Source organism: Chiroxiphia lanceolata, chromosome 28 (genome assembly GCF_009829145.1).
Source record: "Chiroxiphia lanceolata isolate bChiLan1 chromosome 28, bChiLan1.pri, whole genome shotgun sequence".
NCBI lineage: Eukaryota > Metazoa > Chordata > Aves > Passeriformes > Pipridae > Chiroxiphia > Chiroxiphia lanceolata.
In genome coordinates this window covers 3,260,378-3,280,976 of record NC_045664.1, presented here as the reverse complement: position 1 = coordinate 3,280,976, position 20,599 = coordinate 3,260,378, and the positions used below count along the sequence as shown (strand labels likewise).

General features: G+C 61.8%; 1 protein-coding gene across 1 annotated transcript; it reads left to right on the top strand.

Moving 5' to 3' along the window:
- The first annotated feature begins 2,913 nt into the window (after positions 1-2,913).
- On the top strand, positions 2,914-19,763 carry RHOBTB2 (Rho related BTB domain containing 2). The gene is given in 17 exon segments (XM_032712727.1): positions 2,914-3,076; positions 7,551-7,627; positions 13,700-13,884; positions 13,887-13,900; positions 14,035-14,138; positions 14,224-14,336; positions 14,339-14,408; positions 14,498-14,946; positions 14,949-15,008; positions 15,011-15,118; positions 15,121-15,426; positions 15,429-15,515; positions 16,371-16,489; positions 16,589-16,739; positions 16,844-16,932; positions 17,116-17,221; positions 17,313-19,763. Coding segments are annotated over 17 exon segments (2,382 nt in total). The 5' UTR covers positions 2,914-2,971; the 3' UTR covers positions 17,552-19,763.
- The last annotated feature ends 836 nt before the right edge of the window (positions 19,764-20,599 follow it).

The window sequence follows — 20,599 nt, the reverse complement described above, 5'->3', positions numbered from 1 at the left end:
CTCCTGCCGGCCCCATCCCAAACCTCAGCTCCGGCAGCACGACGAGCAGGAACACAACACATTCCATCCCCTGCAGCCTCCGACAGCGCCCCGAGCCCGGCGCGGAGCAACGAGGCACGGCAGCACCTCCACCCGTGCCGTTCTGGCGCGGGGATGGGGCCACCCACCTCCACACCCCATCCGTGAACTCCTCCCCCGGAGCAGCATCTGGCTGCTCCAACCCGGGAGCACTTGGCACGTTTGGGAGGTCACGGGGAGGACGCGGAGCCCGGGGGAGGTGACCTTGGTGGCAGCCGGGAGCCGGCCGGGTCCCCCCAGCGCTGGATTGCGCCGCGTTGCACAACCAACACCTGGCAGAGCCCACCCTGCCTCGGCATGTACCTGTGACTGCTCCCGCCGGAGCTGCGGCTCCTTCAGGGGAAGGTCTTCTATTTTGGAAGAATTTTTCACTCGGCCTATATTAAGCACCATTCATTTCGCAGTCACAAGGCAGCGCTGAGCGGTGCGGGAGCCTCTTCTCCTCCAGCAGCTCCTCAGCCTGCAGATCCCGGATCCAGCGCTGTTGGCACAGCAGCCCAGCCACGCTGCTCGCCGGGGCTCTGCCAAATTGCATCCCGTTCGGTTCCTTCCCATTCCCACAGGCGAACTGCCAGCATCTCTTTAAATTCCTGGCTCGAATTCCATCACCTACCGCCCCCCCCATCCCGCTCCTGGAGACGGGAAAAGCCGCCGAGCGTTGCTGCAACACCGACACGCGACAGCAGCGTGGAGGGAAAGCATTGAGAAACCCTCAGGTGTGGCCTCTGCTCCCAGGGAAGCTGCGTGGGCAGGGGACGACAGCGGGATCGGGTTAGGGAAGGGTCAGCCAGGCTTTTCCAACCTTTTTACCCCCGCTCCTTCTCCGGGACGCTGGGCCCCGGCGAGGAGGTGGATCTCTGCCCCGTGCCTCGTGGACGCTCTAATTGTGATACAGCCCTCTGGGGATGACAGCAAAAGATAAACAAACGCCTCTCCAGTCTCACGGCCCGGCTGGATGAGGCTCGTGGGAAAGCCCTGGGGCAGCGGGATAATGAGGAGCTGCGGATGAGCAAGGAGCATCCTCTGCTCTGACTCAGGCGGGGCTCAGCCTGGCCCCACGAGCCAGCCCGTCGAGGTGCGATGGGCAGGGCAGGACCCCTCGGCTTCGCTGCCCGTCCCGCTGCTCCCCCCTGCCAGCTGGGCTTGGGGACCTGCGTGGAATTTAGGCCGGCTGGGCAGGGATGCTATAAATAGCATCGTTTCAGATTCAGCCTGCTCATCCCTTCAGCCTCTGGGTTATTTTCTCCCTCTTTCCACGGCTCTCTGCAGGCTGGGATGAAGGGGAAGCACAGGCTGGACCCTCCCTGAAGTCACACAGGGAAAACAGGGAGACGGAACAGTTAAATTGGTTCGATCCCGATGTTGATGCACTTATGCCAAATTAACCTTTGCATCAATAGACTCCCAATCACACTAAACGGGCTTAACCCTTCCCTAAATGGGTTTAACTGGTTTGCAGCAGGGGCTGGTAGAGGTTTAACGAGCTCAGCTGAGTCCCAGCAGTGGTGCTTTCCTGGGTAAGCCCTGAGCCCCCAGCCCAGCCCCAGGCCCTCCCCCGAGCTGCTTTGTGGGCTGGAAGGAGTGGTGATAACTCCGCTGAGCATGGATATCATTTCCAGAAGGTTCTCCCAGCCCCCAGTGTTTTTTTTCCCAGCCCCTCGGCACACACGGCTCAGGAGGGGACCCAAAATGCCCCTTATTCCAGCTCCCCACACCGGCAGGGTTTACAGAGGCCCTGCCCTGACACCCCAACAAACAACCAACTGTAAAGTGAGAGAAAACAGCCTGGCACCCCCAACACAGCCAGCAGCGCCCCCACTTTTCCACCTACACCCTCCTCACAGCATGGTATCCCCGGTCCCAGAGGAGCCAGCAGCGGAGAGGAGCCTGTGCCCAGCCGGGTTCCTGGCAGAGCCCCAGCCCAGGACCAGCTTCTTGGCAGGGCTGAGCCTTTAAACCTGGCTCAGAGGCCGAGCAGGGAACAGCAAGAGCTGAGACCCCACCCCGGGCGACCCCCCACAGCCGGGAAGGAGCAATTTTGGGGAGATGGGGGCCATTTGCAGATGCTCCGAGACAGGACAGGGACAAAGCAGCTGCAACGAGCCATGGCTCCAGGCGGGGAACGTTTTCCTCGCTCTGTGACCCAGCAAAACGGGAGCTTTTAAGTACCTGCCGCAGAATTAGGCATAAAAACCCCCCTCAGTTCCCTTCGTGCTGCGGCGCCAGTGAGGGCAGAACATCCTGGAGGTGTGAGTAACCCCCGGTGCCAGCCCCGCGCCGCGGCAGAGGCGCCCGGGGCGCAGCAGCACCTCAATTAGGAGGTGAGGTGAGGGCAAGAGGTGGCCCCGTGTGTGCCGAGCAGCACGTTCCCCGCTCTTATCAGCTCCATCGGTACCCGCAGCCAGCGTTTTCTCCGGCCGCGCTCCCCGTCCCTCCGAGCGGAGCAGCCGGAACTGAGCCTTTCCAGCTCCAGGGGGTCCTTCAAAAGCCACCAGACACCTGCAGCTCGCCAGCCCGTCGGCTCCCGCCTTTCCCACTGAGTCCCGGCTGTTCCCACTGATTCACCCCTCTCGGCCACCTCTCCTTTTCCGTGGCCGTGGCCATTTCCCCGGTCCCTTGGTTCCCATTGACTCACTCCCATAAAGCTCACCCTCCCTTTTCCATTCCCATCCTGGTCATCTCTGGTCACCTGGACTCACCCTGAGGAGCCGTGAGGAGCATCCCAGTGTGGGACCCGCAGGCTGGGCAGCTCCAAAACCCACCTCCAAACCTGTGCAGAAGCGCCATTCCCAGGCCCCAAAGCTACAGGGAGCACCCTTTTCCAGGAGCAAAAGGATTCCTCCCTATTTCTCACCCTGCTTGGCATCTTCTGCTGTGCTTTCTTCCAGGGGCCATGGGAAAAATACCAAAGGCTTTGCAGACCTTAGATGTAATCAGGTGCCTCAAGCATATTCCTTCACACTTCCCATCCATCCCTCCATCCTGGAACCACCCACGGGTTCGTTTACTCCAGCTGCAACACAGGAAGGGTTTAGGAACGAGTCTGGAAGACCTGGGAAGCGCGGGGAAAGTGGGATTTTGGGGAGCAGGGAGGTGCAGGCCCGGCGCGTGCCGCGCCGCCGGCGCACCCAGAGCAGCTCCGAGTGGAAAATTCCTGCCCCCGCTGAGCTCGGATTGTGGTCCGACAGGTTTCAGTCCCAGCCCCTTTATTTGTGTCAGTGCAAAAACTCATCCCTAGGGCATTTGTTTGGATCACATGGGCGAGTGTATAAAAATGGGCCCTACCTGTCCAGGCCAGTTAGCACCTGGAAAGGGAAGGCGGCTGCTGGAGAGGAGGGAAGAGCCGCGGGACGGCACAGGGCCCGTGCACACAGGTAACCACAGAGCTGATCTACCCCTGGAGCAGATCTACCCCACGGAGCAGATCTACCCCCAGAGCGGATCTACCCCTGGAGCAGATCTAACCCCAGAGCAGATCTACCCCTCAGAGCAGATCTACCCCAGAGCAGATCTACCCCTCAGAGCAGATCTACCCCCGGAGCAGATCTACCCCTAGAGCAGATCTAACCCCAGAGCGGATCTACCCCCTGGAGCAGATCTACCCCTGGAGCGATCTAACCCCTGGAGCAGATCTACCCCCAGGAGCAGATCTACCCCACTGGAGCAGATCTACCCTCTGCAGCAGATCTACCCCCAGAGCGGATCTACCCCCCGGAGCAGATCTACCCCTCAGAGAGATCTACCCCCCGGAGCAGATCTACCCCCAGAGCAGATCTATCCCTCAGAGCAGATCTACCCCCTGGAGCAGGATCTACCCCCAGAGCAGATCTACCCTCGGAGCAGATCTACGCCCTGGAGCAGATCTACCCCCTGGGAGCAGATCTACCCCGGGAGCAGATCTACCCCCTAGAGCAGATCTAACCCCAGAGCGGATCTACCCCCGGAGCAGATCTACCCCCAGAGCAGATCTACCCCCGGAGGCAGATCTACCCCCCGAGCAGATCTACCCCTCAGAGGCAGATCTACCCCTTGAGCAGATCTACCCCCTAGAGCAGATCTAACCCCAGAGCAGATCTACCCCCTGGAGCAGATCTACCCCCTGGAGCAGATCTACCCCTCAGAGCAGATCTACCCCCCGGAGCAGATCTACCCCTAGAGCAGATCTAACCCAGGAGCAGATCTACCCCTCGGAGCAGATCTACCCCTGGAGCAGATCTACTCCCTGGAGCAGATCTAACCCCCCCTCATTTTTTCCCCAGGGATTTTCCAGGGCTGCTCCTGGGATGGCGAGGCTGAGGGTTTCTCCGCTGGGAAGTTGTGGGGTGGGGGTGCAGAGGTGTGTGGGATTTGGGGGTTGGGAAGTGGGTGGGAGCTGGGGTGGCTCATGCACAGGAGGAGCTCTGAGTGTCCCCGGGGCTGTTTCCAGCCCCCAGGGTGACACAGACCCTCCAGCCCCTCGTTCCCTCCCGGCCCCTTTGCTCCCCTCTGAGCTGTCAGGAATCGGGGTGTCCGACCCCCAGAGGCTCCTCAGGGTGTGCTGGTGGCCCTCAGGGTTTAACAAGTGGCCCGTGGGCAGTGGTGGGTGCTCACGGGTGACCCCAAGCCACGGGGGCACACAGCTCCCAGCGTGGGACGGATCCACCCTGTTTTCCCCGGGAACAGCGCTGATCAAACCCGGCTCTCCCCGGCCGCCTCTGGGGTGTTGATGTCTCCTGGCAGGTCGTCAGGACGTCCCTGCAGCACCAAAGGCTGGTGTCACCGCCCTCCCTGAGCCTCCTGCCAAGGCAGGGGGATGGGCGGTGCTGCTGCCGCTTCCTCCGGCCGGGAGCCGTTAGGATGGGAAGTGGTTTTGGGGATTTGGGAGCTGTTTCACAAGCGAGGGAGGGCACGAGGCACAGCCGCCCTCCAGCAGGCCAGGACTTGCAGCCGGGCTCTGTGATGATGAAAGAGGGTGATTTGCCTACTCCAGGGGCTCCTGGCCTGCTCCCAGTGCTGTCTGACATCCCATGTTCCCTCTTTTCGGCCGTTCCTTCCCTCCCTCACCCCAACAGGGGCTCTGGGATCCCAAAGAGTTTTCTCCCCCCCCCCAGCATTGCTTCTTCCCCTTCCTCTGCTCTCCATCCCTTCTTGGAGACAGTTGCTTAGAAACAGACTCCTCATTCTTTGATGTTTTAATTCTTTTTTTTTTTTTAAATGGGGGAGAAGAGTGGGGGTAAAAGGAGATGGCAGGACGGGATGTGCTGGGGAGCAGAGTGGGGAGGAGGGCCCAGGAAACAGCTGCCACTGAGGGAAAGGTCTAAAACAAGCAAACCCAGCATTTCTCCCCTTTAGGAGACGTGCAGCCCCCCCAGACCCCACACCATGCTCTGTTGGGGGTGCTGGCTGCAGCCAGCCCCAGGAGCAAGTCCCAGGAGGGTCCCATTTTCCCCCTTCTCACTGACCAGCAGCACCCAGGCACCCCCCCCCACACAGCAGCTCCCTGGGTGCAATGTGAGAACGAATTCCCTGGGGGGAAGCTGCTTGGAGGGTTATTTTCCTTTCCTGCTGAAGAGCCCAGGCTGGTTGGCATCGTTATCCGCCTGTTTTTTGCGCTGCTCTCCATGGCAAGAGAAGCAGGAGAAAGGGAAACAGAGAAGCCACAGGATGCACCGTTATAAGAGGAACTTTCCCCAAATAGAAGCTTTTCACAGCTTTTTCACGAGGCGTCAGCAGCTCTTAATACTGTATGAAACTGTGAATGCTGCACGAGGCAGCAGGGGGGGGGGGGGGGAGCCTGTCAGTGCTCCAGGCTGCAGCTGCAGCCTCTCCCAGAGTGGGGGGCCGGCCCTGCACCCCAAAACCTGGCTGGGATGTCGGGAAGAGGCAGCTGGAGGAGCAGCCTCAGCTGTGATTCCACCTCAGCAGCGTTTCCTGCACCCATCAGGGTGCTAAATCCAATATATCCCAGCTGGAGGGTGCAGAAATCCTGCACACATGGACCAAGACCTTGGTTTTTGCCCTGACCCGGTTTTTAGCTGCGAAAGATCCGTCTGGAGAGCCCCAAATGTTCATTAGCTCAGCGCTGGGGCGAAGGGAGGCTGCGCTTGTGTAATAAGTCTCATTTTACAGCAGTACACGGCTCCTTCTGGGTTTAAATATTTATAAGCTGAGCGCTGAGTCCCTGAAGTTGTGCAGTTGGTGTCGATGGCAGGGTGAGCTGTCACCCGAGGAGGATCAGGTGGCTGATTCCAGGGCTGGGAGACGGGATCCAGGTGGGCAGCTGGGCCACAGGATGTGCAGGCAGTGAATTGCCAGAGCACCCCAATCTCCTGGCTGGGGACAGACCCTTCTGCTCTGTCAGAACAGGGGATGAAAGGTGCAAAAATGTTCTTTTTGCTTGTTTTAGACCTTTCCTTCTGGTGTCAGCTGTTCCCTGGGCTCTCCTCCCTGGCCTGCTCCCCACCAGTGTGTTGGCACATCCCAGTGGTGCAAGGTCCCTTTGTCCCCACTGTTCCCCCATCAAGGTTGGGGTTTGCCATTTTTGCAAAGTGCTGGTTGAAGATTTCTCCTTCTTCCTGGCTCCCAGTAGACATCAAGCCCACAAAACCCATTTTTTTCTGAGCTGGCACCTCCCTCCCTGGCTGCTGCTGGGGCTGGGGAGCCCACAAAGATGCCTCTGGCAGCTGCCCTCAGCCAGGAGATCCCAGGAAGAAAAACTGGAGACTTGGGGTTTTCAGAGCAGCAAAATGGAGGAGTGACCCTTATTGCTCTTCCTGGTGAATCCATGGAGGGACCCAGCGCCGTGGTGTGTCCGTGGAACCCACTTCCCAGCGGGAGCCAGGCATGGGTTGGCTTTGCCAGGAGCAGAGCCCAGGCTGGACTCTGCTCCAGCCTGACGTGTGCAGGCGCTGCTGATCCAGTGACAGGGGAAGGAGGGACAGCCCTGCTGCCCTGCCTGGCTCCAGAGCTCCCGGGAGGGGAGCCTTGGGCAAACCAAACATGCTGGTCCGCTGGCCAGCCCGGGAGCCAGGCACTGCCCGGGGTGTCTGTGCCCACAGGGAAGGCTCTTAGCCCAAGGGTAAGGTGCTTGGAGCAGGGCTGGGAACTGGGGGACCCCTGGAGCGCCCCAGGGCTGAGGGGAAGTTGTCACTGTGGAACCTGCAGAGCAGGGGCCGGGGCTGTGTGTGTGCCCGTCGCACAGACCTGGTTATTCAGATCTGTTTGTTCAGACTGCTCTGCACGGCGAAGGGGGTGGCACGAGGAGGGCAGACCTGGCAGCGAGACACAGGGACAGTGGGAAGAGGAGGGACAGCTCTGTCCCCACACTGGGACACTTCTTGGCCAGCCCAGGTGGCCCGGCAGGACTTGCCTTCCCAAAGGCTCCCTGTCCCCGAGGTCGCGGGGTGACACCGTGCAGAGGGACGGGGTGGCTTTGGGGTCTGAGTCCTGTGTTTGGGGTGTTTTTACAGAGCCCTTCTGCCCTCTCCCTTCAGAGTCTGCCAAGAGAAAGAGATGGAAAGCCAAGGGAAAGGCAGCCCCGCCGGAAGATGACTGCCATGGCTCGCAGCCTGTAAGTACCCTCCTCCCCGAGCTGCCTCCTCCACCCCCCCCCCCCTTCCAGCACTTTTCCTCCAGCCACTTTCTCCAGGGGACTTTGCTCTTTGCTCCCCTCTGACACATTTCACTGTGATGCCTCTTTCCCATGGATAAGGTGGAAAACTCGCAGCAGAGCTTAGGGCAGAGCCAGGCAAAGGCACGATCCTGGGAGGGGGGCAGTTGGGAACATGTGTCTGGGGCTGCTGGAGCCTGTTGGGGTGTCTCCCACTCCAAACCCCTTTAGCAGCAAGGGGTTCATTGCCTTGGTCTGTCTCAGCCCTTCAGGCCTTTGCAAGGTGAATAACACTGAGCTCAGCTTGAGCTGGGGGTCAGGGAGGGGGTCCTGGGGGGTGTGGCGGGAAAGCTCCAGCAATTGCAGAGCATTTTCTGGCTGCTCCAAGGAGCAAACGGGTTTGGATTTGGATTCCTGCATCCTGACCCTCAGCAAGGCTGGCAGGGGCCTGGCAGCACCCGGGAGGGGTGGAAACGCCCCTGGCATTAAACTAGAGAGTCATAAAGTTTACTGGGGAGGGCACGGCTGGAGCAATGTCCGCTCGTGTCTCGGGGACCTGGGGAGCTTCTTATTCCTTGCTGGGGGCAGGAGGACACTGGGGGGTGAAAAGGGGTGCTTGATGCCAGCACTGTGAGCTCCCCGGGGTGACCCCCAGCGCTCAGCCCTCGGGTTTGGAGCTCTTTGCCTGGGAGGGAGGGTGATTACGGAGCTGGACAGATGGGAGTCCTGGGGACGACTGCAAGAGGCTTAAATCGAGAGAGAGAGATGGGAGCAGGGAGAAAACGGCCTTTTAATCACAGCCCTGCCAGAGACAGCAGTGCTGAGGGAGGGGAGATCCCACCTGGCAGCCATGCCATGCATGCCATGCCATGCCATGCCATGCCATGCCATGCCATGCCGTGGGCTTGCTTGATGCAGCAAGTCAGCTGAGACTCGTGTTTCTCCTCCCACGGAGCAGGGGGGCTGTGAGCAGCATCCACGTGCTCCACAGATGCTCCCCAGCCCCTTCTTCCCCTGCCTGGTGCCCTCCCCGGTGCCTCCAGCCACCGGCTCTCTGTTCCCGGGAAAAGGGGCCGGTTGGAGCTGCGCAGCTCGGAGCGTTTCGACTGCAAGTGACAATCGTGCTTTTGTTTTGCCTGGCCGGGAGGGGGGCAGGCGGCAATTTGGCTGCCCTGAAAGCTGCCGGGAACCCTTTCTGCCACAATTAAGCACCTGCTACAAAGAGAGCAAATAAGCCAAATCATGCGGCTGGCAAACAAGCTCTACGTGTTCCTTCCCCCGTGACCCACTCCAAGAAGCAGAGAGAGAGAGAGCTCCGGGCTGCGGCTCTGGCTGCTCGCAGCTCCCGTTGCAGGAGGGGGGGGATTAAATAGCTCTGCGTGGAGCCAAAAAAGCTCCTCCGCCCGCTCGCGGTTCCCGGCGTGGGCACGGAGGCAGCGCCGCGAAGCTGCCGGTGCCCGGCTCAAAAGCCTCAAGGGCTTCTCCCTCCCTAAATTAGCGGCTCCATCTCCTTCTGCTATGGAGAGGCAGATCCCCGTCCTGCGCGTTAGGTGAGGCGGGGGGCGCTGGCCGGGCTGGGGAGGGGGGGAAGGTGCGAGGCGAGGGCAGCGCTGCGCTTTGACTCCCGCTTTGACGCGGCGTTGCATCAGTGCCGGGGGGAAGGAAGGGCTCAGGCCGCTCCTGGGCTGGGGGGGCCGAGCCTGGCCCGGCTCAGCGGAGCGGAGAAGGCAGGCGAAAGGCTTCGGGAGAGGATGGCGAGGATCACATGATGCGGATATTACGGGGTCAGAGCAGCGGGGCCGGAGCGAGAGGCGCTTTTTCCCGGCAGCCGCGCTGCGAAGATGACTCGGAGTTTTTTTTTTTTTGTTATGCCCTGCGGGGTTCAGATTTAGGGAGGAGGCGGCGGGGGGGGCGCCCCCAGGGTGAGGAGGGGGCTGCAATAAGCGCTGCGGAGTAGGATAAAAAGGCAGGAGTGCAGCGTGTGGCCTGTGCTTGGAGAGCGTGGATGGATGAAGCAGCTTTGCTCCCCCCTCCCACCCCGGGAGAACCGGGTTTTGGAGGCGCTCTGAGGGGTTGTCAGGGGTCTCCTCTGGCGCAGCCCCATCCTCAGCCGGGCTCTTGGCCTGGGAGCACCAGCACCACACATGGCCCAGCTGGGAGCTGGCAGCCCTGTGCACCCCCCGTGAAACGTGGGGAGGGGGCAGGAGGGGGGTGCACCCCTTCCCCGGATCGGGACTGGGGGGTGAGGGGAGGGAAGGATGCAGAAGAAGGGTGGAGGGGAGATGCAGGGGGATGAGGGTGTCACACACCCCCCCCCCCGTATGGATGTCGCAGATGATGGAGGGAAGGTTGAGAGGGGTAAGGGCACGGTGGGGGTCTCATGCAAAGTGGGTAGGAAGAGAAATCCATGCACTCCGGGACTGGGGGAAGGACTGGGGGCCAGGACTGAGGGTTAGGAGCAGGGGGGGTCGCATGGAAGTCAGGATTGGGGGAGAGCACGACGGAGCCCCCTGCGAGGGAGGGTAGGGCAGGATGGGGGTCCCATGGAAGTCAGGATTTGGGGGGGGGGGGGGCATGACAGAACCCCTTGCCAAGGGACGGTGGGGTAGGATGGGGGTCCTAAAGCGGCAGGACGCGCTCGCACCCCCCAGGACACCCCCCCCCAATGTCTCTCTCAGCCAATGGGCGGTGTCGGGGGGGGGGTCTGGGGCGGGGCTCCGGCGCGGCCGCTTGTTTTTTGTGAATGAAAGGCGGGGCGGCCGCGACTGCAGCGCGCAGGGCAGCGCGCAGCGCTCCGCGCAGCAGGGCCGGGATCCGCGCAGGGGGGATCCGCGCAGCGCAGCGGGCCGCGGATGCGGAGATCGGGGCGGCCCAGCCGCCGCCATGGGCCTCCGCGCCCCCGGCCCTGAGCCGCGCAGCGCGGCCCCGAGCCGTGCCCAGCCGAGCCGCGCAACCTGCGCCATGGCCGTGTCCGGAGGGGCGAGCCCGGCCCCGGCCCCTGGGAGCCGCCGCTTCGTCTGTGTTGGTGTAAGTACCGGGGGGGGGGGGGGGGGAAAACCCGCTCCAAGCGCTTCCGCCCCGCGTCCCCCGCTCCGCCTCCGCGCATCCTGCCCGGCCCGGCCCGCTGCGGGCGCGGGGGGCAGCGAGGGCCCGGCCTCCTCGCCCTGCACCCGCTGCCGCCTGGCAGTGCCCCGCACCCCCGGTCCGGGTTCTCCCTGCACCCCGAGACCCCTTGAGATGCCCCGCACCCGCTCCCGGTGCTTCCCGTCCCCCTTGCGATGCCCCGCTCCCGTTCCCGATGCTCTCCAGCCCCTTGCAATGCCCCGCACCCCCGATCCGGGGGCTCCGAGCACCCTGAGCCCCCTCGCAATGCCCCGCACCCCTGCCTTGGCTCCTCCTCAGCCCCTTGCAGTGCCCCGCACCCGCGCTCCGGCCGCTCCCCCGTCCCTTTCCAAAGCCCCGCAGCCCGTTCCCGGCTCTCCCCGACCCCTTTGCAATGTCCCGCACCCCTTCCCGCTGCTCCCCGGTCCCTTCCACGGCCCCGCGCCCCACTCCCGGTGCCCCCGCCCGCCGCATCCCCCGGCCCCGGCCGTGCTGCAGCCCCGCTCGGGGCCCCGCTCCCGCACCGCCTCCCGCACCGCCTCCCGCCGCGGCCTCCACAGCCCCGGCTGCCTCCGGGCCCCGTTTCTGCTGCCGGGGGGTTCGCGGGAGGTGCCGCGTTATTTTTGAGCGCCGCTGCCGTTTTGGGGCAGTTCCCCCCCGCCCCGTTTGGGGGGTTCTCCTGCCCTGGCGAGGTGCGGGATGGAGGATTTTTAGCCGGGGAGTTGCTAAGCGACGGCTCCCGGGGTGATGGTGCAGTTGCCTTGGCAACCACAGGCTGGGAGCCTGGAAGGAGCAATTTTGGGGTTCTCCTTGGGGGAGGGTGGGTGCGAATTGGGTGCCTGTGGTTTGGGTGGGGGGCTGCGGTGGGCAGGGAGAGCAGGGCTGGGGGGCTGCTGGCCAGAGCAGCTCTGCTCCCCAGGGAAGAGCTTTTCCTTGGGGGGAACTCCGATGTCTTGGCATGTCAGGTTATTTCTTGCTGTCCAGTGGGTTTCAGAGCCGTCCTTGGAAGAGAGGGGATGGTGGGGATGGTGGGGAGGGGCTGCAGCTGAAATTGCCCCTGTGAAAGCCTCAGCCCCTCCTGGGGTGGTTTGGTGGATGGGGGGCTGTGAGCCCTCCCCGTGGGGCCCACAGAGCTCCCCACTGTGTTTGTGCTTTCCTGAGAACCCACATTTTGTGCCCATTGCTGTCCCACCATCCCCCTCCTCATTGCAGGCACTGATCCCGTTAGGATTTAGTCCCTAATTCCCGTGGGGCACCAGACTTTCCCAGCAGGCTCCCGAGTCCCTGTGCTCGGCTGGGGGGGGGCCGAGCTCCCCATTCGAACTGCCAACCATGGCTGTCATTCCAAGTGCCTTCCCCCACCATCCAAATGAGCTCAGCCGACTTGGGAGCACGGCTGGGCCTAAAAATAACCACGGCGAAGCTCCCTGAGCACTGACAACCCCCCCAGCACCCTGGAGATCTCCTGGATCTCCTGGTCCTACAGAGCAAAGCTGATCCCCGGGAGCAGCAGGGGACTGGGAGCAGCAGTGGAGGGTGATGTGTGAGATGGAAACGGATTTTGAGGGGCTGCCAGGGAAGGGGACCACCTGCCCTGGTTCGCAGAGCCCAAGGAAGCCGCTCTTTCTGGTTTTCAACGCCCTCCGGGATGCATTCCCTGCATCCCAGAGGATGGAGGGGGACGTGGAATGCGGTGACAACTAGTCAGGGAAGTTTTGCCCGGGGACCAGCGCCCGGTGTCGAAGCGCTGGCACCCAAAGCAACCTGGATTTGTGACACCTGCCTTTGCCTGCACCTCCCCACGGGGCTCGTGCCTCAATCCCGTCCCGGTGCCGAGCCCTCTCCCTCTCCCGTGCCGCTGGTGCGTCCAGGTGTGCCCGGGAGGGAGGGAGGAGGTGCACGGAGGGAGGTGCTAACATTGGGAAGTCCTTGCCGGGCTCGGGAGCTGCGGCCCCGGTCCCGCGTGCAGGGCTCGGTTGCCACGGTTACCGGGTATTTTCGCTCACTGCGCTGGTGGTTATTATAGAAGCTCAGGAGGCTGGTGCCAGGAGGGAACGACAAGGGGGAAGAGATCTGCGGCTTTGGGAAGTTCAGACCGATTGGGATGTGGGGTTTTTTTACTCCGTCTCCCCCTTCCCTCGACCTCCTCGCCGCTTTTCCCCCTGGAAATCACGTCAAACCCTGCTGTGATGAGTTAATCCTGCCTGGTTTGGACTCTGAGGTGTGGACAGGCAAAGGATGGTTGTACCTGGGCACACCTGGGTGCTTCACACCATCCTCACAGCACCCGTGGCACCATCCTCCCTCTCAGGGAGTGTTGGGGTCACATCTGCTCCTGGGAGACTGGTGATGCTGGGAGCCTTCCCAGTCCCGGTGGCTGCTGAGCCTCTGGGAAACAGGAGAAGTTTCTTCTCTGCTGTTCTGAGCGGGGAGCAAATATCTGCTGTGGGAATGGGGTGGGGAAGGAAGGAGGGGCAGGTCAGCGTGCTCCCCTGAGACTGGCAGGGGAGAGATTGGCAGTGCCCGTGCGTGCACTCGCTCGGGCAGATCTGGAAGCTTCGCCTGCGAACGCTGGAGAAGGAGAAAAGGAAAAGGAGGGAGGGAGTTAAAAAAAAAAAAAAAAAGGAAGGCTCATCTCACATGAACGAGCATGAGCCGGAGAGCGGGAGGGAGGAGGGTGGAATCAAGCGCAGGGCATGTGTCTGACGGCACAGCAACGCACGCTGCCACGAGAACATGAAATTTTAAAGGGGACTGGCGGGGAGCGTGAGCCAGGGAGGGCTGGGCAGCTGCTGCAGAGCTTCTCTGGGCTGCGAGGGAGCGAGAGCATCCCTCTGTCCCCCCTCTGGCATCCTGACCCGTCTGCAGACAGCCCTCCCGGCTTGGCCTGGGTGTATCCGCCAACCCACCCCCTCCCCGTTCCCCCTGCAGGTCCCAATTAATGGATTCTGACATGGATTATGAGAGGCCAAACGTAGAAACTATCAAGTGCGTCGTGGTCGGGGACAACGCGGTGGGCAAGACCCGGCTCATCTGCGCCCGCGCCTGCAACGCCACGCTGACCCAGTACCAGCTCCTCGCCACCCACGTGCCCACGGTGTGGGCCATCGACCAGTACGCGTCTGCCAGGAGGTGAGGGCTGCTCACGGATACCCCTGGGAACCCCGAGGAGGCGGAGCTGCGTCCTCCCCGCCGGGAGGTGGGAATCGCTCCCCCGTGCCCTGCTCGAGGACTCGGGAGCTGGACGGTGTCTCTGTTCCCCGCAGGTGCTGGAGCGCTCCCGGGATGTGGTAGACGATGTCAGCGTGTCCTTGCGGCTCTGGGACACCTTTGGTGACCACCACAAGGACAGGCGCTTTGCCTACGGCAGGTAGGAGGGGGCAGAGCCTCGGTGCGGGGAGGGAGGGCAGAGCCGAGGCGGCGAGAGCCGGACCTTGACCCCGCTCCCCTCGCAGGTCCGACGTCGTGGTTCTGTGCTTCTCCATCGCCAACCCCAACTCCCTGCACCACGTGAAGACCATGTGGTACCCGGAGATCAAGCACTTCTGCCCCCGCGCGCCCGTCATCCTGGTGGCTGTCAGCTCGACCTGCGCTACGCCGACCTGGAGGCCGTCAACCGGGCGCGGCGGCCCTTGGCCAGGTGGGACCCCGGGGCCCTGGAGATGTCCTTGCCTGCCCAGCGCTGTCCCCCTTGCCCGGAGGGTTCATCATCTCCCCTCTCTTTTTCAGGCCGATCAAACCTAACGAGATCCTGCCCCCGGAGAAGGGGAGGGAGGTCGCCAAGGAGCTGGGGATCCCCTACTACGAGACGAGCGTGGTGGCCCAGTTTGGCGTCAAGGACGTCTTTGACAACGCCATCCGCGCCGCCCTCATCTCCCGCCGCCACCTGCAGTTCTGGAAGTCCCACCTCCGCAACGTGCAGAGGCCTCTTCTCCAAGCCCCCTTCCTGCCCCCCAAGCCCCCTCCGCCCATCATCGTCCCCGACCCCCCTTCCAACAACGAGGAGCGTCCAGCCCACCTCTTAGAGGACCCCCTGTGCGCGGACGTCATCCTGGTGCTGCAAGAGAAGATCAAAATCTACGCACACAAGATCTACCTCTCCACCTCCTCCTCCAAGTTCTACGACCTGTTCCTCATGGACCTGAGCGAGGAGGACCAGCAGGGCGCCGCGGGGCACGGCTTCGGGGTGGCCGTCACCGCGGCGCCGAGCGGATGCTGCACCAGGAGGAGAGGCACCACGGGGGGATTTCCTCCTCAGGGCCGCCAGCTTCGATATCTGCGAGAGCACCGAGGAGGCCGGATCCGGCCAGCGCAAACCGTGCCTTAGAGCCTCCACCAGTGACGGGATCCTGGGGGAAACCGCTACGAGAACGGGGAGCGCGGGCTGCGGCGGGGCAGGAACCTCTCCTCGTGGAGCCGGGCTTTCACCAGCATCCAGGAGGAGATGGCCGAAGACCCGCTGACCTACAAGTCCAAGCTGATGGTGGTGGTGAAGATGGACGCTTCCATCCAGCCGGGTCCCTTCCGGGCCGTGCTGAAGTACCTGTACACGGGGGAGCTGGATGAGAACGAGCGGGACCTCATGCACATCGCTCACATCGCCGAGCTGCTGGAGGTCTTTGACCTCCGGATGATGGTGGCCAACATCCTCAACAACGAGGCTTCATGAACCAGGAGATCACCAAAGCCTTCCACGTCCGGAGGACCAACCGGGTGAAGGAATGCCTGGCCAAGGGGACTTTCTCCGGTACGACTCCAGGGGCCCGGGAGCAGCCCCCTGTTCCCTGGGAGGGGGGTCTGAGGGGTGGATGGGGGGCTTGGAGCTCCTGGGTTTGGCCGTGCCGTGGGTCAGTGGGTGTTCGCTCGCCTTCCCCGGGGTTCTGGTCACACTTGCTTTTCTGGGATTTTTATTGCTGCTTTTTTCCCCAAGAAAGCGAGTGTAAGGGCCCTTCCCCAGGGTTTCCTGCTCCCCAGCCCGTCCAGCAGCTCCATTTATTTACGGAAGAGCAGCAAAGACGACTTCCTTCCCTCCCAGCCCGGATTTTTCACAGGGTCATCTGATTTATCGGGAGCGAGTGCCCTTAGTAGGATTTCCCCAGCTTTCCACTGAGCACACGAGCCACCAGCACGAGGTGACATCCCAGGGGGATGTGAATGTCCCAGTCTCCCTCTGGCTGGATTTGTTTCGTGAAGATGGATCCTGATGTGGTCAAGCTGTCACTGTGAGGGGACAGATGTGTCCCCTGGGAGAAGCCGTGGAGAGCAGAGAAGGGGGGGGCAGGAGATCCCCAGCGTCCTTCCCAGTTCTCCAAGGACTCAAACTTGGGCGAGACATTTGTTTCCTTAGTTTGCCCTTTGCTTTCAAATGTGTTGTGGAATGACCTGGGAAAATCCCTTGGAATACCCGGAGCGCTGCTGAGGCCCTTCCCTGAGCTCCTCTGAGCTGGTGGGGGACGCTGGAAAAAAGAGAGAGATTTTTATAGGAAAAACATAGGAAATGCCAGACTCTGTCCCCTTCCTGGTGCCAGATACTTTGTGGCAGGGGGTGGCTGAGCCCCAGGGGATGGAGACAGCCCCGGTAGCATCCCTCTGCTTGTCCCAGATGTCACCTTCGTGCTGGATGACGGTGCTATCAGTGCCCACAAGCCCCTGCTCATCTCCAGCTGCGACTGGATGGCCGCGATGTTCGGTGGCCCCTTCGTGGAGAGCTCCACCAACGAGGTGAGGATGAGGAAGGGTCCCGGGGCTGTCCCGGGAGAAGGGTGGGCACGGCCACGAGGTGGCAACGCGTGTGTGTGTGTGTGTGTGTGTGTCCCGCAGGTGGCACTTCCTCACACCAGCAAGAGCTGCATGCGGGCGGTGCTGGAGTACCTGTACACGGGGCAGTTCAGCTCCAGCCCCGACCTCGACGACATGAAGCTCATCATCCTCGCCAACCGCCTCTGCCTGCCGCACCTGGTGGCTCTCACAGGTGAGCCCGGGGGGCTGCAGCAGGGTGGTGACCCCGCTGTCCCCAGGCTGGGTGGGTGTCCCCCCGCCCCGACCTCCCCGTGACCCCCCTGTGTCCCCCCACAGAGCAGTACACGGTCACCGGCTTGATGGAGGCGGCCCAGATGATGGTGGACATCGATGGGGACGTGCTCGTGTTCCTGGAGCTGGCTCAGGTAGGACAGGGAGGCACAAGGTGCTGGGTGGTGACACGCAGAGGGGTCTGGCGGCTCCGGGGGGTGGGTGATGGGCCCTGGCAGAGGGGCAAGCAGGTCTTGGGTGTCCATGGAGAAATGGGGTGAATCCCTCCTGCTGGTCCATGCCTGGGGGGCTCTGACGTGGGGCTCCATCCCTTGCAGTTCCACTGCGCCTACCAGCTCGCCGACTGGTGCCTCCATCACATCTGCACCAACTACAACAACGTCTGCCGCAAGTTCCCCCGGGACATGAAGGCCATGTCGGGAGGTGAGTGGGAGCCAGGGTGGGATGATGAGGGGGGGTTCTGGTGGTCCTGGCACCGCCCTCACCCCCTCCTCTCCCCCCTGTCTCCCTGCAGAGAACCAGGAGTACTTCGAGAAGCACCGCTGGCCACCGGTGTGGTACCTGAAGGAGGAGGATCACTACCAGCGGGCGAAGAAGGAGCGGGAGAAGGAAGACTACCTCCACCTCAAACGGCAGCCCAAGAGGCGGTGGCTCTTCTGGAACGCCTCCTCCTCCCCTTCTTCCTCTCCTTCATCGTCAGCAGCCACAGCCTCCTCTTCGTCCTCCTCCTCCTCCTCCTCGGCTGTGGTTTGAAAGCCCGTCCTTGCCCTGGCTCCAGCATCCCTGGGAGGAGACGGGGAGGAGGAGGAAGCAGGGGGTGACCTGCCCCAGTGCCAGGCGTGCAGCGGACGCCACGAGCCGAAGCCCCAGAGGAGATGGTGGCCACGGGGGTCTGTGGTGGGGGCTCAGGGCCAGCCCCTGGTGCTCCTGCAGCCCTGCTCTCCCCGCGCCGCGGTGCCAGCGCTGCAGGACTGGCAGAGCCCGAGCAGCAGGAGAAACTCATGTTTACAGGAGCACGAGGGCTGTGTTTTTTTATTTTGGAGTTTGGTTTTTTTTTTTTTTTTGGTACGTTTGTTTGGAACATCAGCAGCATGAGGAAGAAGAAGAAGAAGAAACGCATCCCGCTTCCACTTTGATTTGTAACCAGAAGCTGTGGGATATGATTTGTGTGTCTCATGGCACCTGGAGCCACTGTGGGGGTCCTGCCACCCCTTTTGACTCACAGCATGGTCAGGCACAGTGCAGGGGACCCTGGTCCCCAAATGCCTCCAGGCACTGCAGCATATTCCCCTACCAGTGGGGTCTGTCCCTAATTCAGGGCGTGGAGGGGACCGGAGTCCTCTCCTCCCCATTCTTAACTTTTTGTTTAAGAAGAAAACTTAAAGCAAAAAAACCCAACCCGATCCCAAACCCACTCCCCAACCTGCCACACCAGAAACCAACCCCAGGCCCTTGGCTTGGGCTTTTAGCCTGGAAGGCTCCATTGTAATAAATGGTATTTTCAAAGCCCGGTGTGGTCCCTGTGTGTTTGGGAGGGAGCGCCTGGACACAGCACATCCTTGTGCCCTGCTTGGGGGGACACCATCACCCCCCTTCCAGCGCTCCCGGGGTGGACAGGGAAGCACTGCAGGATCCATCCATCCATCAAAACCCCTTGTGCAAGGAGAGGTGGCTTTCCCGTCAGACTAACTCTGCATGTCCCACCTGTGTCCCTGCAGGTCCACAGCCCCAGGGCTCTGCAGGGCTGCCAGGCAGGCCAGGAAGGACCCAAACCTCCACTCGCCCTCCCCAGCTGGGATGGGGAAGAGCCCATCCCTGGCAGAGGCTGCAGCCGGAGGGAGCACATAGGGATGCTCCCGGTGCATCCCCTCCCACTCCACCCTACTCCTCTTCCCAGCTGGCCTCGCAGAGCACCTTGGAGCCTCTCATTCCGCATGCTCGCCCTCGGCCACGGATGCAGGAGCGAGGTGGCAGCTCCAGAGAGCTCACCCTGGGTGTTCTCCCCCTCTGCAGCCCCAGTGAGCAGGTAGGACCACGAGTTTCTTTCCCTTCCCTCTGCGGGCGTTCCCCGGTCCCGTGTGCCTCCCCCAGGCCAGGCCCCCAGCCCCCGTGTCCCAGCCCTCCATCCTGCACGTGCCTGGCTCTGCAGGAGCTCCCTGCCCAGGTTTGCATGCTCGGGAGGCACGAGGGGCTGCCCGGGACAGCACCTTTTGGTCCTGGTAGGGCCCCCCAGAGCTCCTGCTTTTCGCACCCGCCCCAGCGCTACCGATAAACCCCAACTGCAGTGCGGGGGCTGGTGGGCAGCCCCAGGGGCTTTTTGGGGGCCAGCAGAGCCCCTCTTCTCACTTAAGCACTGCATGGATTTGCCACACAGCTACTGCAGCACACAGAGCCCTGGCTGGGTGGAGCTGGAGCAGCTCCAGCCCGGGGTCAGCGTCGCGTGGCCCCCCCCCCGTGGCCCCGGGGTCCCACCCCCTGCTCGAGGGACAGATTTCACCCTCCTGTTCTTGCAGGGAGCAGAGAGCACAGGACTCATGGTGTAGGGGTAAAGGCAGAGGCCAGGTTGGCTGCTGAGGGCTTTTTCCCCCGGCAGAAGCATCGCTGGTGGGGACTGTTCCCGGTGGGATGCAGGAATTCCATGGGCTGGGTCCTTGGCACCACAGGGAGCAGCTGCTGAGCATCTGGTCCAGCTCCTTTGGTGCCCACTGAAACCCTGGCAGAGCACGGGGTGAGGGGGGGGAATAAAACCAGACAAGAAATCAGGAGGTTTGTTTTTTTTTTTAAAAAAAAAGTTAATTCTTCCTTCATAAAGAGAAATATAAAAACTGGAAAATAAAGCAAACTGGCTGGGCCAGAGCTCTGTATAAAACACACTCAACCATGCATACCAAAATACCAATATTTTTATATTAACTTTTAAGTTAACATATGTAAACAATTGCTAAATAAATACATAAATACACAACTCCTGCTTGCATCCACGTGGTTTGTTCAGTTGTACTGAGTGGGGGAGAAGTGGTGGGAGCAGGAGGGCCAAGTGCTGGGCAGCAAAGGGCTGCTCCCACCACACTGGGGAAGGTCCTGGTGGACTGGGCTGTACTGGGGTGGCAGCTCAAGTAATCCAGTAGTTTTTCCAGCAAAGTTGTCCCTGAGCTATGCGTGAGAGGGAAAGTGTTTGAGAAGCAACCCTGCAGTTGGGGGATGCATGGCAGGTACCCGTGGTCACTCTCAGACCTTCAGTGCATTCACCTTTCAACGCTGGCTGGAGACACAGGGACTGCAAAGCCACCCCACAGCCGAGGGAACGGAACTAAACTGTCAGCAGCAGGTCCAGGGAGGTGATTTTTCCCCTCTACTGAGCTCTGGTGAGACCCCACCTGCAGCTCTGGGGCCTCCAACATCACAAGGACGTGGAGCTGCTGGAGTGAGTCCAGAGGAGGCCAAGGAGATGCTCTGAGGGCTGGAACCCCTCTGCTCTGGAGCCAGGCTGGGAGAGCTGGGGGGGTTCACCTGGAGAAAAGAAGGCTCCAGGGAGACCTGAGAGCCCTTTCCAGGGCCTAAAGGGGCTCCAGGAGAGCTGGAGAGGGACTCTGGACAAGAGCCTGGAGTGACAGGACATGAGAATGGCTTCAAACTGAAGGAGGGTCGAATTAGATTGGATATTAGGAAGAACCTTTTTCAAATGTGGACGTGGTTAAACACTGGCACAGGGTGCCCAGAAAGGTGGTGGTTGCCCCATCCCTAGAAACATTCAAGTTCAAGGCTAGACAGGGCTTGGAGCCACCTGATCTAGTGGAAGAT